General features: G+C 42.1%; 3 protein-coding genes across 4 annotated transcripts in view; 2 read left to right on the top strand and 1 right to left on the bottom strand.

Moving 5' to 3' along the window:
- pag1 (phosphoprotein membrane anchor with glycosphingolipid microdomains 1) overlaps positions 1-8249 on the bottom strand; it is a 46416-nt gene extending 38167 nt beyond the window's left edge. For both annotated transcript variants that reach the window (XM_070846409.1, XM_070846410.1), the window contains exon 1: positions 8063-8249. The gene's annotated coding sequence lies outside the window, so the exon portion shown is untranslated. The remainder of the gene's footprint in view (positions 1-8062) is intronic.
- Positions 8250-11515: 3266 nt separating this feature from the next.
- On the top strand, positions 11516-13820 carry mrpl53 (mitochondrial ribosomal protein L53). Its single transcript, XM_070846994.1, has 3 exons — positions 11516-11637; positions 12564-12676; positions 13612-13820. The coding sequence occupies exons 1-3, from the start codon at positions 11543-11545 to the stop codon at positions 13728-13730; spliced, it is 327 nt and encodes a 108-aa protein (XP_070703095.1). The 5' UTR covers positions 11516-11542; the 3' UTR covers positions 13731-13820.
- Positions 13821-15314: 1494 nt separating this feature from the next.
- Positions 15315-17231, top strand: fabp4a (fatty acid binding protein 4a). The gene is made up of 4 exons (XM_070846285.1): positions 15315-15450; positions 15754-15929; positions 16038-16139; positions 16954-17231. The coding sequence occupies exons 1-4, from the start codon at positions 15378-15380 to the stop codon at positions 17005-17007; spliced, it is 405 nt and encodes a 134-aa protein (XP_070702386.1). The 5' UTR covers positions 15315-15377; the 3' UTR covers positions 17008-17231.

The raw sequence follows: 17231 nt of genomic DNA, 5'->3' as shown, positions 1-17231 counted from the left end.
TCAGGCTAAAGGCTGCTCTCCAGAGAAAAATGGAGAAACCCAGCCGCTCATTTCCTCTGTACAAGCCAGATAATAGCCTAAAACAATCACACACTCTGAGCCCAGACTGAAATCGAAACTGATCACTTCCTTTATTGCTCATGCTAAAGTGAGAGCGGAGTCAAAAGCTCTGTGATCAAAGAGAATCACTGAGAAGACAAAAAAAAGAGGACCAGGAAGTTACTTTCATTATTTCATAGTTGTTTGCAGATTTGTTAGTTCCTTATTGAAGGAAAGTTCAACAAAATGAAAAGTCATTGTGTGGCATTAGAGGCCTTAGTAAACCTCTGACCTGACGTGTTTCACGTAGTAAGACAAAAACAAAATATTCAATGTGACCTTTACAGCTGTGATAGCTTGTTTTATTCAACCCTTTTCTGTTAGAGTATGAACTGTTCCGAAAAAGAGGAATAGTTTGAACAACCCTTAGCTGGTAGCAGCATCTCAAAACTGTGACTATTTTCTCACCTTTCTGTTCTTCACCTTTTGTCACAACACTATTGCACTGACGAGTACAGTTTGAGGCTGGCCATCTAATTTCTGCCTCATACTACTTCATTTTATCAGGGATACACACACAGCACTGCACGTACCCACACCTTGTTTGTCTACGGCTTATATTAATAAGCCGCTGCCCGTAGAGATAACGGGGGCATTTCCTATTATGAGCCTGCTTGGGAAAAGGGAAGAGGGAGGTACGCTTTAATTGTAAGCAGGACAGACTGTCTTTGTGTGTGTGTGTGTACAAGTATGTGTGTGTGTGTGTACGAGCATGTGTGTGTGCACGAGTGTGTGCGTGTGTGTACGAGCATGTGTGTGTGCCCAACAGCCTCTGTTCCAAGATCAATGCCAGTGACAAGGATGTAGGTTTTCAAGTGTTGTGAAAGAAAGAAAGAGAGAAAAAGAGCCAGAAGGAGAGGGTAGAGGAGAGATGGGTGACAAAATGTAAAAAGAGGAATGGAAAGGAGACAATAAAGGGGAAATGTGAATAAGTGAGACATGGTGACAGAAGGCTAGAGAGGAAGAGGAGGAGGACGATTGGAATGCAAGGCAAGCTGAAGAGGAGGGACAGGTGGAGAAAGAAAAGGAGGTGGGAGGGCAGCAAAGAAAAATAAGGTAGACTGGAGAGAGAGAGAGAAGGTGTGAAATGGTGTCAGCCAGCCTGAGGTCCTTGGTGATGGATAGGCGCCAATCCACTGGCGGTCCCATCCTTCATTTGCACAGAGACGGAGCAAACAACCACTCTGCAGCACAAAACCATACCACACTATGTCCTTATGTGTGTGTGCACCTCAGTGCTACGTCCAATTTATATGGAATGGCACTAGCGCGAAAACATCACACACACAAGCTTCGCTGCACGCATGTTAGACAATCGCTACATATGCACACACTCACAGACGTCAGAAAGCCGACCAACAATCACCTCTTTGTCTTCATCACGTCCCCAATGACCCTCATTCAGCACCAGTTATAAACTGTCCATGAACAGATATTCTATTTCTCTCCAAACACATGATGTCAAACACCTGACCCCATAAACACATGATGACCTTATTAACATTGGCAGAACACTGCACTTATTGTAATGTGCATTTCTCACATTATAAAAACAAAAATGTACTGGAGACAAATATTACTATCGCTTCTTATCACAGCGGTTTTATGTTTTTGTGGGCAAACGTGCCAAGAGAGAAATACACAGACAAAGATGGAGCAGGCTTGCTTGTATATGCAGAGAGCGACATAGGTGAGTCCATCAGAAAGGTAGATAGAAAAAAGAAGATTTTACACAAAGAAACAGATATTGCTCTCACAAAGACGAGCAGGCTGCACAGAATACAAATAAAGCTCAGGGCACGCATTAAGTGTGCATGCAGACGTTTGCGTGTGCAGTATGAGTGTGCTTAACGTGCATGTGTGTGTGCGTGTGTGTGTGTGTGTGCGCGTGCGTGCTTGCAGCCTCCCTGCAGTGCTTTAGCCAGCAGAGTGTGAGATGAGGATCCTCCCCTTGGGTGACATTATAGCATCTCGTCCCTGCAGAGTGTGACTGTGCGTGCAAGTCTGCTGCATCAGCAGCACTTTACAGCGAGGAGAACGGACAGTCTATACACACTCTGTTCCCTCACCCATGTGTTCCATTCACCTCCATTTGTTTTGGGTTGGTGACAGAAATCTCAGAGACAGATGTCAGCAACTCAACAGATAAAACCCACATGACTACGTGTTTCACCCTGTTTCCACTCTTTATGCTAAGCTTACTAGCTTTTTATGTCAATATCCATTTACATGACAACAGTGCGAACATGTGACACAATTGAAAGCTCTTTTGTTATACAAGAAGACAGAGACAGTGTACCAGCATGCATGTAATTTCAACCTTGTCCTCTCGCTCTCTCCATGCAGATCCTAACATCAGGGGTTGGATATACAACAACTTGTGCTACCCACAATTCTTAGAAAGAGGGGCCTTGATTTCCCATTAGAGCTTCCCCAAGGCAATCTCAGTTAATCGCATCTGCAGTGTTTACTTGCCTTGAACACGGCACACTCGGCCTCAACCCCTCGCTCTCTCCCTTGCTGTCACACAGCAGCACAGAGCTGAGGCCTGTTTCAACGCTGTAGCGGAGAGAGAGAGAGAGCACAAACACAGAGCTGCAGAGTATTCGAACACAAGCTGAGACACCCTGTTATTCTTGAGAAAATTGCTGAGGGCCACCTTGAGTTGATAACAGTGTGTGGGTCTGTGTACTGTATGTATGAAAGAGGTAAACAACTGTGCAATAAGTGTGCAAGTGTGCTTGAAGCTCTACGTTCGTGCGGGTGTTTGACATTGAAGAAAATGTATCCAGGTTATGCATGCGTGTCCATATAAGAGGGCTCATTTCTGTGTGTGTGAGTGTGCATGTCTGTTAGTAGATGGGAGTGTGTGTGTGTGTGTCTGTGTGTGTTTTGGCTGGTAAGTGTGTGAGTGTGGGCAGGAACAGACAGGATTCCAACTACTGTACGTCAGGTCAAACAAGTCTGGCTTTAACAATGTGTGACGTGTTGCTGGCAAAGACACACACACACAGGTGAGATTTGACATTCCTGAGCTCGGCATATTTACACAACGACCTCAGCTGTTTCCCAAAAAAGTGTTGCCTCTTTCTATTTGAAGTGAAACATGTACACACACTTTCACACACGTACACAAAGATCTAAAAAATGATGCAACGAGATTCTTTTTTATTGCTTTCTTTCGCAGCACAATCGCAGACAGAATACAGAAGTAATATATGGATCTGACAAGGCTCCCTGTGCTGGATTAAAATATATTTAATAACATCAGAGTGATGAAGCTGTAAAACGTTTATCTCTACTACAAATTCTCCTACTGGATGACAAATTTTTCCATGGTCTGAAGCTCAACATTTCACTGAAGAAGAGATTCATCATCGTTCAACGACTCAATCCGTCATTGATTAACCGGTGTAATATTTAATGTTTTATCTGAGCAGAACATTAGGTGGTTTCCCTGCCCTAAGTAAGCTGCTGGGAGCATTTCCTGATCTTACTGAGGTGTGTAAAAACGTCATCCATCTGTATCGACATATGCAGGTTTAACTGTGAGAATTTACATTTCTGAGCTGGACGCAGCTCTAAACCTGTTGAAGGTCTATTAACTCTATCAAGGGCACCCTTTGAAGATGTGTGTACTTGTGTCCTTTCAGAAGAAGAGGCACTTTGGGTGCTCTAATAACTACCACAAATAGAATTTCAGAAAGTATAACAAGTGCCCTTTACACTGTACAGAACAAATGAAAAATCAATTACGCAAGGGTCAATAGTGTTGAGGAGCACCAGTGATAACCCAACTGGTCCACTGTAGATCAATATCCTCTTTTATTATTAAAGTCGCCGTCTCATTTCTTATTCTCTTCATCTGTCACACCCTCCCCTCTAATAGCTTTTATTCCTGCTCAATCCCTGACTCACTCTCTAACCGAGGCCATGCTTCTGTCCCATCTTTTTCTGAACTCTCTAATCTTTAACAAGCAGAGCAGATTTTCGGTGGGAGTGAATGAGCGCAAAGTTAATGATCATTTCTCCACCGGCGGCGAGTTCCCTTGCTTTCTAAAATGACAGACCTCATATGGCAAAATTAGAGATTACAGATAAAGAGCATCACTGCATGCAGTCACACTAAATGATAGGGCTGAATCGAAAAGATGCCAAATCATGCTAATGATGATTAAGCCCTTAAATTCTACAGAAAGATTTGGCACTTGTTACATTGCAGTGTAATCAAGCCTTAAATTAAAAGCACTTTCCATATACAATATTTGCTTGCATGCTGTGGTAGGAATGGAGACTTTAAACCCTGTGAACTCTGTCCATGAACCTGCATATATGTAATACTGTTAAATGTTGGAACACAAATGGGTCTTTCCTTCACAGTTTGCAGCTAATAAGTATCAGCCCATAGAGGTATCCATTAACCACACTGTGTTGCCTGCTAAATGGCTACGCTCTGTGCAAGTGCATTTCCTCTTTCTCGATAAAAACCTTACATGCAAGGTGAAAACCCCACCCCACCTAACTAGGAACCTGAGGTCTCATTGTGTTAAGTCCATGAAAGATAATGTTTCACTGATGCTTTGGTGGATACTTGGATTACAGGGAACATAAAAGAAGAGAAACTGTGAACACAGCACAGCAGCAACTGCGTCTAAAAGGGGAAATAATTACATTTAGCTCCTCTATTCTGCTCTGTTCCAGATCAATAGAAGAACAACAACAGCACATAACAGTATTTTCCATTTTCACATTAGAAATCCTGCTCAATCCGAAGCGAGTTTGACATTTAGCAAACATTCTTTGGTAGTCACAGCAACACGCGCTGCAGGCTCAATCCTCGGCCTAATTCCCTGAGGTGTGTGTCTCAGATGGACAGGGGTGTCGAACAGGGCACGCAGGGTAATTGCAAAACCTGGGGTGCAGAGCCAAACACTCCACTGTTTGCCTACCAATGACGGGGATGGGGTTCTTGCTTGTTAAAGCCTAAGTGAGTGTGAAATGTGTGTAGTCTGCTAAACGACATCTTGACAGCCTATGATGAAACTGTACTTTCACAGCAGTCAGACAGAGTGCGATTAAACTTTCTCCTTTCAGCAGCAGGACATCCAGATCGAGCATAGCAACGTCACTGTGTGCTCCATCGGTCCCAACACATTAAGGCCGGTTTTAATGAGTGCAGAGTCACAGGCAGCTGCTCATCCTCACCCCGTCTGAATAGGGAACGGTTCTGGTCACACAAATTACTTTTCACAAAGTCATTTTACCTCAAGGTGTCATGACTGAAATGCCTACATCAAAGATTGAACAGGCCTCCTGAGGTTACATCAGCAGATTTAAATAGTTTTGCTCTGAAATACTTCCTGAAAGCACTTAAACAAGTAGCCGGACACTCATTCGCTCTCTTGTCCAGAGACAGATGAGGGGACTGACTGCTGACTTGTCTATCAGTTCAAAATGCAGCTGGAGCCAGGAGGTTACTAGCTTCACAGAAAGTCTGAAACAGAGGGGAAACGCTAACCTACGTCTACCTAGCTAGCATTTACCGTACATCTTTTCTATTCAATCAAACAGAAACTGAAGTGTTAAAAACGCAAAGCTGTGGTTTTACAGGGGCGTGGACTGTTAGCAGGGACTTCCTGGAGTGTCCTGGAAATCTCATAATGAAAGCAAAAAACTCAACTTGTCATTTTTACGCTTTTGGTTTATACAGATTAAACAAACAAGATACAATGCGTTAATAATACTATGTTGAAGGTGCTGGTTGGTAAATCTTTTTAATTGTTGGATGGAGGCAGGCTAGCCATATCCTAGCCTTTATGCTAAGCTAGTGGCCGCCTCCTGACTTCATATTAAACTGACAGATGTGGGAGGCGCTAAATCATGACTTTGGCTGTAAGGAAACACAATATAACCGAGCGCTTTCAGATTCAGGTGCTCAGTGTGGACATAGTTTTGGGGCCAGACCCTCCAGTCGAAGCTGGATGGGAAAATGTTTGGACAGCTTGAGTGTGATCCTTCCAGTTAAGAGCTGTGCGAACAAAAGGCAACCCATACCAACGCAAAACAAACTCTCCTTGGCCTTGTTGGTGCAGTTTGGTGAACTGCTTGGTGAACGCTCTTGGCCCTTTTGATCCTCACTCATCCTCCCTTCTTACGTGCAACAGCTGCACGTGTGCAACCTTGTCTCCACCCAAATACCAGCATTAGCAGCATGCTATGAATACCCTGAAGTTAAAATGGTCACAAAGCATCTGCCGCGCTGCTGTCCTCTTACATTTGCCACCACGCAGTCAAACGCTTTTAGCGTGACAGAGATTTAGTCATACACTGACATCCAGCTCTGACCCTTTGACATGTGGGATGTAAGCTGCAGAAGCCTGCCAGCTACTTTCTTACGAGCACACAATACAGTGACATCAACCAAAGAAGAATGAGCATTTGGGGATCCATTGAATGGATTTAAAAACAAAATAATGTTTCTTTGTACGTGACCAACGGTCATTTTAGGCTTGATTACAGATTTAGGATTTCAAACACGACTGTTCCCAGTTTTCGCAGAGCGGTGGGTTTTTATTTACTATGCTCCTATTAAAAGATGCTACAGAAATACCAGTTTCATTAATGTTTAGTGTGCAACACAAAGAGGTGAAGTGAAAGCAAAGGGAAGTTAAAACAAAGTGCAAATTGTGTTTGCTGAAGTGAATGTCAACTTCTGTAAAAGCCAGTGTGCTGCAGGGTAGATGGCCTGCCAACAGCTCCTATTCAACAACTGAACACATCAGCGCAGACTGAGGGAGGGGGGGGGGTTCTGTCTGTGGCATTTGGCTCTTATGTGCCCGTGGATGTGTGTTAGTATGTGAGAGAGGGTTGGGGGTAAAAGGGAGAACTGCAGGAGAACTGACAGAGTGTGAAAAAGGGTGTTTATTTATTTGGCAGGTCGGCAGAGAGGAAATTCTTATTTACAATTACAGAGAAAGATGGTGGTGGTATAAGAACGTGTGTGTGTGTGTGTGTGTGTGTGTGTGTGTGTGTGTGTGTGTGTGTGTGTGTGTGTGTGTGTGTGTGTGTGTGTGTGTGTGTGTGTCTGCTTCACCCTGCGTACGTTTGAGCACATCCAAGCATAAGGAAGAAGAGGCCAAGTGCTTGTCAGAGACAATGAGGACAGTGCTGGATATTCACGTCTGAGGATATCCAGAGGGTTTATACATGGCCGTACTGTCTGTGGGGTCTGTGGGCTGTGCGTGCCTGTCTGTGAATAAAACCTGTCTGTCCGTCTGTCACCATGGGGGAAGTTGATTTGCATCTCACAAACAAGTACAGGCATATCTCACTAATGAAGATCAAATAGTTTCTCATACATGTTCAGGTGAGCCTTAGAAAGCACGTAAAGACCCGCAAGTAAACAAGGAGACGAACATGGAGGAGGGTGAAGTGAAGGGATTTAACACTAAATCAGTCATACTGAGTTTTCCCTTAAAAATGAACCCATGACAGCAGACTAGAAGACTGGAGACAACAAACTACAAGCCAGTTTAGAGCCAAATGAAGATGGCAGAGGAGGGAGAGACAGCTGCTCCCCAAATATTCATTCATCAATATCATTCAGATCCAATCCAGAGACCTGCAGCATCAGCAGCCCTTTAATATGAACACTGAGGACCAAGTGTCTGGGTGGAAGGCAACAAGTCCCGGTTCCGGCTCCGCTGTCACCGCTGCTCAAAACATTTGGCTTCACTGCGACCGCTGAGGCTGCCGCAGTCACAACTACAGCACACACTGTCAGCGAAGTTTCACTCTCACACACACACACACACACACACACACACACACACACACACACACACACACACACACACACACACACACACACACTCAGCACAGTGCTCGGGGTCATAGGAAACACAAGCAACCACAAGAAGACAACTTTTGCAGACAGATGTGAGGGCAGGAGACGGGCTCTTACCGGAGAGAAGAGGACCGTCCAGACTAAAGCAGCATCCAGCGGCAGCTTCGCACTAAGTGTTTTGGGTTTGTTTGGCGCGCGCTTCAACCTCTCGGACGCCACCACGAAGAGACGGGAGCGCCGTGTTGTGTGAGGAGGCCACGCAGGGCGACGCGGACTCGGTCTTCACTCTGCGCACATTGCTGGACGTGAGGGGGAGACGGAGCCGTTCATCAGTCTGCTCCGCTCCGAGCTCCGCCAGCCAGGACGCTGGTGGGAGGAGGAGGAGGAGGAGTGCCAGGCAGGGAGATGCGGCGCAGAGCTTCATGGGAAATGGAGTTCAGGGTTACTGACGCTTGGCTGGCACTCGGTAAAAAAATTAGATTGGCTCAGATTTGGCAGAAATACGTAAGTGAGTGAGTGAGTGAGTAAGGCCAGGGATGATGGGAAGTGTTGTTAAACTTAAACCCGTTTTTGGCAGATGAATATTCGTCATTTCAATACATAAAGAGTAAAGAAATGAGAATGTATAAGTAAGCCTTATTTATTGGCCCTTGCCCTAAATATAGATTGATATACAACTACAACAACGACAACAACAATAATAATAATAATGTACTTACTATACCCAAATTGGATGTGTTTTGAGGCACATAGTCCTAAATATTAAATAAAATAACATGTAAGTAAATCTTTTTATTTCCACAACACAATATAACAGATAAAAGAAATAAACACATATATGACAGGAGAGGTCAAGGAGACCGGAGGAGCTGCAGCCTCAGAGAACAGACCTTCAAACTCAGCTGAAGAAAAGAGAAGAGAACCAATGAAAAAATAGAATAGGAAAACAAAATAGGTTACAGCATGAATTATCAAAATACAAAGAAAAACAAATAACTATAACAAACACGCAAAAATTAACAGAAGAGTTCACCAGCTGAGCAGACATTAAAATATAAAATGTAGAATGTACCAGATAAAAAGTATAATTACAACAAAGACTAATTGAAAAGCACTGGGGAAAAAAACAATGTTATCATAAATCAGTGTTTTTCTAACAGGAGCTCAACAGGCAAGTTTTTGTTTTTTATGGATTACATGTGGAGAGAAGCCTAAAAAATAGTGAGAAATATAATTCAAAGCCTGTTTCTATGTAGTCTTAAGTCAGTGATACTGTGAATTTGTGTTCTTCACACTCCTGCTGACACCCTCAGGACCTCTGGGAGTTCCTTAGGGAGGCAGAACTTGAATAGTGACTGACATAATGAATAATGCTACCAAAGTGCAACTTCCTTGCATACTGTGTATTAGTCTCGGGGGGGAAATACCTTTCCTCTAACAGTAAATGTACCGGTACTTCCAAAGAAACCTCTTGAGTGTTTTGTCATTGTTACAGTCTTTCCCAACTCACTCTCTTAGGAGCAGCTCCATGTTTAATGCAGCTTCTATACTCCATTTTCACACCTAAACTGAGTGTCACCCAAGGTACGATTAGCAGATGGTATGTGAATCTTAAATCAACTGTGCTGTGATCATGTGGTAGCACTTGTGCGGTTGTAATAATGACATTTTTACGCCAACTAGTAGAGTCAACAATGACCAAGTCTTGTAGCTTTAATGGTTTTTAATAGAGCACAAGCAGAACATCCTCAACACCAGTGCTTGCAGTATCAAATTGTGTTTTTTATGACTTATTATTGTGCTCAGGCAGAGAACTTGATAGATGGAATCCTGCACCAGGACAATACCTCTATTTTCTTTGAGGTCAGGCGTCCCCTTGAGCATTCATTGTTTCTGAGCATTCTCTTCCCTGCTTTCTTATTGCTGGACATACAGTACAACTACTTAATGAGTATGCATGTGTGTATGCGAGTGTGTGTGTGTGTGTGTGTGTGGTGGGTGTGGGGAGTGTATAGGAAATGCTTCTGCCTCTCAGTAGCCGTATGTCTAAATTTAGAGCCCCCACTGTCCATCCGTCACAGGCTGGGTCGGGCTGTCGGCCGTTCAGGAAAGAGACTTGAGGCGTGCTGAAGTTAGGATAAATTGTACGAGCTCGAGGGTGTGCTGATCTGAAAATAACACGTTTGTTTTTCACACGCCCTGAAAACAGAGTGGCTATAAATAAACGGCCATACTGAGCACAGGTCAGGACAATGCAAATGCAATGCAAAAATTTTTCTAAAAATGGGAATATGGGGTGATGTGATGTATGCTGTGTTTTCTTTTCTGGACAGTCTTGTGTCTCAAAAGATTTCTAACCACTGGAACGTTCAGTTTATTGAGAAATATACAGAACTTCACATTTACATTTACTGCATCTGCTGACGTGGCCAAGAGGTAAATACACACGCGCCGTTATATTCTTCACCGTGAAAATCAAATTTCACAACCCTCCATTGCAAAAATTGTTGTTTTGATTAGATTCTCCATTATACACAGACATTTATTTCACACAGGCAATTCATGCCATGATTGAATTTGACCGAAGTGCTAACAAAGTCAAAATTTAAATGCATTCCCATTTCTGACATGTTTTTATACCCTGACAGGCTTTTGACCTTTTTCCATCTGCTGAGTGCAGGAAGCAGCAGAAACTGGGGAGCATTTCCCATCCTTGTCTATTTGATTATGAGATGTGTCTGTTTGATTGTCTATTTGGAGAGCAGCACCTCCTTTATTGACTTAGTGCCTGACAGACGTCCCACCCGTCCTCTCGTAACGTAATTCTGCTCTGTGACATTGTTTGTCAGATGATTACAGGAAGGTGCCACAGTCGGTCTCCCTGTGAGTTTGCTTTAATGAGCTTTGTCATGTCATAGTGAACGAGCTGGTGCTGTTTACACGCCGCTGACTGTCTTGCATTTTAAAATTCCCTGTTAATCTTACTATTACTGGTGTTATTAAGCTAAAAGTGTCTGCTTGCATAGACACCTGACATTATAGGAGGGAGCAGGAATGCACTGACACCTACTGGAGCCCCAAAAGGTGTCTGATACTGAACAATCAAAAAACAGATCTCAGTAGAGACAAAACCTTCTCTAGACCCCATGTTGGAAATGTATTTACACACGAGGCGCACGGCATCGCAGCAAATACATTTCATTCCTCACCTCACAAACGCTAGTGCTCCGACTCACACAGAGCAAATACAACACACAGATGTTTAGATTTTGAAAGATTTTTGACACCCATGAACCCTGCTTACATTAATGAAACTATAGAGATGGAGATTCAGATATAAATCACTTAAAGACGCTGAGGATTAAGATGGATGAAACAACTAGACTAAACAGGCATACAAATATAATCTCTATCACCACAGATTCCAACATTTGTCAAGCCTGCCTGACTTAAATAAACTGCTCCTTTAGCCTATATGTACCAATTAGGGACATTTCTGTGCCTTACTCGCTTCACCCCGCTGAGGTTCTCTAATCCTCTGGCGCCCTCTGGTGGTCTGACCGAGCAGCACCATCCTCGGAGGTCAACACAACAAACATGGCGGCTCCCAGTAAGGCCACCGTGGTGCTGAAGACTGTGAAGAAAATAACAGTTCAGTTTTCTCCGTTTCAGTCCAACGTCCGGTCCACACGGTAAGAAGCGTGTGTTTAATGTGTCGTTGTGTGTTGGAGAGGCTGGACTGTGGATAAAAGACTGAATTTGACAATGAGGTGCCTGTTTTCAAACGGCAGCAGAAGATTAGCTGCAAGCTAACTGGTGACATCAGTTCGCAAGTTCAGTCTTTAAGGAGTGTTTTGATGGGTTAATAGCTTGTTGTTGTCTGACTAGGATGGATGAAGAATGACCTGTGGCTGTGATGAGTCTTTGATGTATTAAATACTGAAGACATAAGGATTTTCCAACATTTACTGTATGTTTCCTTCTCTACTCAGCATCAGCACCTCTGATATACTTGCTTCATAGCTAACTAATGTATATTTTCTCTGTAGAGGGAAAAGGCCTTTATTTAAATTCAGTCAGATCCATTTTATACTTACCTGCCACACTGACCTACACAGTGTATGACTTAGTTAATCTAAACTATGGTTTTCAGTGGAGGTCCTGCACATTCACACTGGTGTTTTCCCTTCATGCTGACTGATTAAACTTGTGTTGTGTTGGAACTACATAAGACAACCAAAATGAAACAACCAATTTTAATATTAAAGGTTTAATCTCTCCCACCTACAGTCCTCTGATGAGGTCTACTCATGTGTTGGTGGTCCATATGTGTGTGTCAAGCCTTTAACTTCTCAATATGTGCAAACTGAGTTTAGTATTGGTGACAAATGCTATACTGTGACATGATAACAACCCTGTCTGTGAACAACCATTGGACCTAATATATGTAAGGATTCAGTTTAAGTAAATCTAACAATACCAAAAATATTCCATTTCAAGCTGAAGTGTAAAGTAGCAGAAAGTGAAAGTAATCAAGTAAAATGCACTTTTTACTCAAAATGTCATTTCATTGCAGATAATAAAAGTCCTTTCCATCAACGCTCTCTTTGCCCCACAGGGAGTTTCTGGCCATGGTGGGCTCAGAGAAGGCCAGAGCAACCAACGCGAACTGTCAGGTGATATCTTTGGTGAAACACGAGGACTCTGAGCCTGTAGTGGATATTACTTATGGTGAGTAATAACCAACCGCATGCAGATGCTACGGCGAAGATATTCAATAGTCAGACTTTATGGGGCAGTGTGAGGCCAACCTGTGTTGTTCACTCAGTAAACTTGTATACTCAGTGTGAGCAAGTCTGTTTTTCAGCAGAATTTCACAATTCATTTTATACTATAGAAGTTAGTGCACCGACAGACAGGATGTTGAATTAGGCAACAGTCAAACAACAAGCAGACGATATCAAAGAAAACATTTAACACTGATGTTATTAGGAACAACAGAAAACTGAGAACATTTTAAGGCATCTTTAAAACACTTAAGTTACGTTTTGATATATTAAAGTCTTCAGGTTTGCTATTGAAGTAAATCTTCTTTGAATGTCTTAAAGTAGCAAGAGGAGACTACAGACCCTTTGGATTTATCCACCCAAGACGTTCACTTGAGACAGAGCTTGAAGTCAACATTTAGACCAGGTTTCATTTTCACTTACAGTAGATCCAGGTGGTCTGTGTCTTTAAAAAGTCTCATGTTTATGTTGACAGGGGATCTGTAGCTACTGAACTCCAGACACTGGGCTGTACTGGTGGGTGTGAAAAGACAGGGTGCTCTGTCAGTCCAGCCTCAGTGATAGTCCTGCTTGTTCTTTAAAGAAAAAAGAAGGTGCCTTTGCAGCGCAATGCCTGTATATATCTGACCTAGACTTCATGCTTTATGCTGTTGTGTTACCACATGATATCATGGAATAAATACCACTCGCACACAATGACTCTTTAATGTCTGCCATGGGTCAGCAGAACATTGTGCAGATGTTTCCCATTGTGTGCTACGTGACTTTTGCTGAGAGTTAACTTTTCAGCTTTTTGCTTGTCGTGCTCCTTGTACAGAGAGAGCAGTCATTGTGGCTTCATGAGTCATCTCGGTGTATTTTCGTCTTTCTCTGTTACAGTAGATGGAGAGAGGCTGGTGATGAAGGGAGCAAAGTTGACCGGCATGGAGATGCTGAGTGCATTTCAGTCCCGGTGCACCGCCAAGGATCCACAGGCAAAATCTGCAGCAAAGAAATGATGATGCTCGTGTTAAATGTATCTGTGCTGAATTTATTTGTATGTATGAGTATATTATTTGATGTTTATAATAAAACTGTGTTCATTTAAATGTGGTGGTTCTCGTGCGAATTGACCTTTTATTCACTGAGGCTGCTCAGCATGAGTTGTGATGCGACGTCATTTGACAGGCATTACTGAGTCAGTTGTTTCCTCCACCGTTTAAGGATCACGTCCCACCAGATGTTCTTTGCTGTCAACATGAATTTTAATACAGACAAATTAGAAAAAAGAAAGCATTGCATCATCAAGGGGACATGGTTTCAACATTAGCCTCATCAGCTCGGCTCATTTTCTCTGTGTTAAAGACATCAATTGAAATGCTTTAACTGCTAAAAACATGCTGTGATCAGTACAGGGTCATGGTGTGTCCTTGCATAATGTGCCATTTTCCTGATAGACCATTCCAGTGTTTGAGAGAACATTATGCAAGCTCCAACCTTTGACACAGCAGGCTTAAATGTAACTTGGCACAGAGTTTCAGATGCAGCTCCACTAAAAAAAAAAAAAAAAAAAAAAAAAAACCTTTCACCTAGTCAGTGATAACATAAACCCTGTCCCCCCTGTTAGCTACTCTCTGGCTATTAACATCTGTAACTTAATGGGGGTTCTAACCCAAATCCTTTGGACTGTAATTACGTCTATGGATTTGACATAGAAAATGTAAAGAAATGACATAGAATATCGGTTTTTCCTGTTGGGGTTTACCATTCACGTTCTTTACTAAATATCTCTTAATGTATTCTGCTATACTGGCAAGTGAAATTAGTACAGCATACTAACCACTCTAAAGCCTTTTATAAGCGGTAACTAATGGCTTAATTAGTAAATAATTAATGATCGCCTTATAGAGCGGTTATAAACCATTCATTTTATATTAATTACTAATATATCAATAAATCCTAACAGGTTTTTCACTTTTTAAAAGCTATAGTGCTGCAATATTGGTGTTAATAAATCATTAATAAGGGAATAAAGGATATTAATCAACAAGCCTGCAGCTGCAAATGATAATTAGTTGTCAATGTATAGAATTTGGCTCAGATTAATGGCTCAGATTAAAGATGAATGGTTTATGATTGAAGCATATGTATTGTTTATATATATAAAGCATTGGTATGTTTTATTTTATTTTTGAAGCTATTGGTAATAATTCATAACCTGAAGGGGATTTGATGAATAAAATAAATACTGGTTAGCATTCACTCACTACACTTCCCATGAGGCCTTTATAATGTGCAATTGCTGTAAGACTCATGGGATATGTTGTTGTTTTCTTGTTTTCTATGTTTAAAAATGACAATAAGTTAAAATGTTATGATGCAAAGAGCTAACAGACACCCGTGTAGTTGAGAAAATAAACCAAAAAAACATTAAGTTTAGTTTAGTTACAGATGATTTTAGTTTAGCAGGCTAGCAGCAGACAGTAGGCGGGATTTCAGAGCACCAATGAGTGACGTGGCATGCTGTAATTGGCTCCTCCTGCGCCGCTGGTTGTCGGTCTGTCCCTTTAAAAGCGCTCCGGGTCTGTTCCCACAGTGGAAGAGGGTTGAATCCGGAGTCACTCCACTGGCCACTACTGAGGATAATCACACCAAAAACTGCAAAAATGGTCGAGAAGTTCATTGGGACGTGGAGGATGATTTCTAGCGACAACTTTGATGACTACATGAAAGCAATTGGTAGGAGAGTGTGTGGTTTAAGCTAGTTGATGGAGAAAGGCTGCTATTTTTTATTTTAAATTAACTGTAACTTTTGCCTAAGTCTATAAAAGTAACGTCAGCCTATTGTACATACACTGTCTAAAATATATAATGGGGATAATCTCAGCTTTATGAAAGCCAAATTGATTTATATGATAGAAATGTTGAATTATGATGATGATTTAAACGGACTTGTAATATTCTACGCGTCAAAACTGAGCTTTCACTAATAAGTGTGTCACATTTATTGCATCTGGATGATCTTGCCCTCCCACTGTGCAGGTGTGGGGTTTGCGACCCGGCAGGTGGGGAATCGGACCAAGCCCAACCTGGTGGTGAGCATGGACGAGCAAGGGATTGTATGCATGAAGTCTCAGAGCACCTTCAAAACCACCGAGATCAAGTTCAAGCTCAACGAGCCATTTGAAGAGACGACCGCCGACGATAGGAAGACAATGGTTAGTGCTGTTTCAGGACAGGGGGGAAAAAAAACACCTAAAAAATCGCAGCCTGAGAGTCAACTGTGTGCTGGAGTTAACTGCTTGTCTGTGTTGTGTGCCCTGCAGACCGTGGTGACTCTGGAGAACGGCAAACTTGTGCAGAGACAGAGCTGGGACGGCAAAGAAACGAATATCGAGAGGGAGATCGCAGATGGCAAGTTGATAGCGGTAAGGATTATTATTTCTTACATGGGAAATAAAAGCAGGTGATTTGGTTGTAACTTTGCAACTCTGACCCAACTTTTAAATGCACGAAAATAGTTTCATGCAACGATCTGGAAAAGTAACTTCATCACTCCTCAGCAAACATGTTTCACTTCATTTTTATTGGCCGAGTGTGTGAACACATACAAGGGATCTGACTTCAGTTTTTTCCACTGCTCTCCTGCACTTACATGAAGTCAGACAAGAGCAACAAAGTAAACACACATTTAGCTTGAGAAAAAAGACATTTATGGTCTATGTATAATGTAAATATGTGAATACATATATAAGTATAGTATATATGTGTCATTAAATGGTTGTAATTGATTATTACTTTAATTAACAGGCAGCCAGGGCAACTTCATGACCAATAATTCTCACCATCGATGTGTTTTTTTTAAAACCCTAATTCGTAAACTCTTATTCCCACGTTCCCACTCGAGAGAGCAAACGTGTATCATAAAGCAAAAAAAAAAAAAATGAAAATGTAATTGTATAACAAGGAAATCCCAATTGAACAAGGAGAAGCAATACAATGAAATGCTATAGAAACCAAAACCCAAAGTACACCCTGATATGAATTCGTCAGAGTGCAGTTATATGATAAGAGATTAAGAAAATGTAAAGGATGAAGTGACTGAACACTCCTGAGAAACCACAGACAGGCTGAACGTTTCTCCCCCAAACTCAAAACATAGCCAAGAATTCATCATCACCGTCTTTACATCTGTTCAACTGTTTTGGTCTCCACTCACCTGATCTCCCTCCTCTCCCACAGAAATGCATAATGGGAGATGTCGTCGCCGTGAGGATGTATGTAAAGGAGGCATGATGGGGTCCCTTCAGCCCCCCCACCCGTCGGATCCATTGCTGGATGACAGGCTCAGTTCAATGAGTGTAATACCAAACTAAAGTAATGGCGTGTTCTGCTCTTAATATTCTTTATCTTCACTGTGTTGCCAAAATTACATTTCTGTGCCTCTGTTCTCCAACATGACACATTTGGTTTCATTTGGAATTGTTGTGGTGATTTGAATAAAAATGAATTTGTCGAAA

The sequence above is a fragment of the Pempheris klunzingeri genome, chromosome 16 (assembly GCF_042242105.1).
Source record: "Pempheris klunzingeri isolate RE-2024b chromosome 16, fPemKlu1.hap1, whole genome shotgun sequence".
NCBI classification, from domain to species: Eukaryota; Metazoa; Chordata; class Actinopteri; order Acropomatiformes; family Pempheridae; genus Pempheris; species Pempheris klunzingeri.
This window is presented reverse-complemented; position numbering and strand designations above follow the sequence as displayed.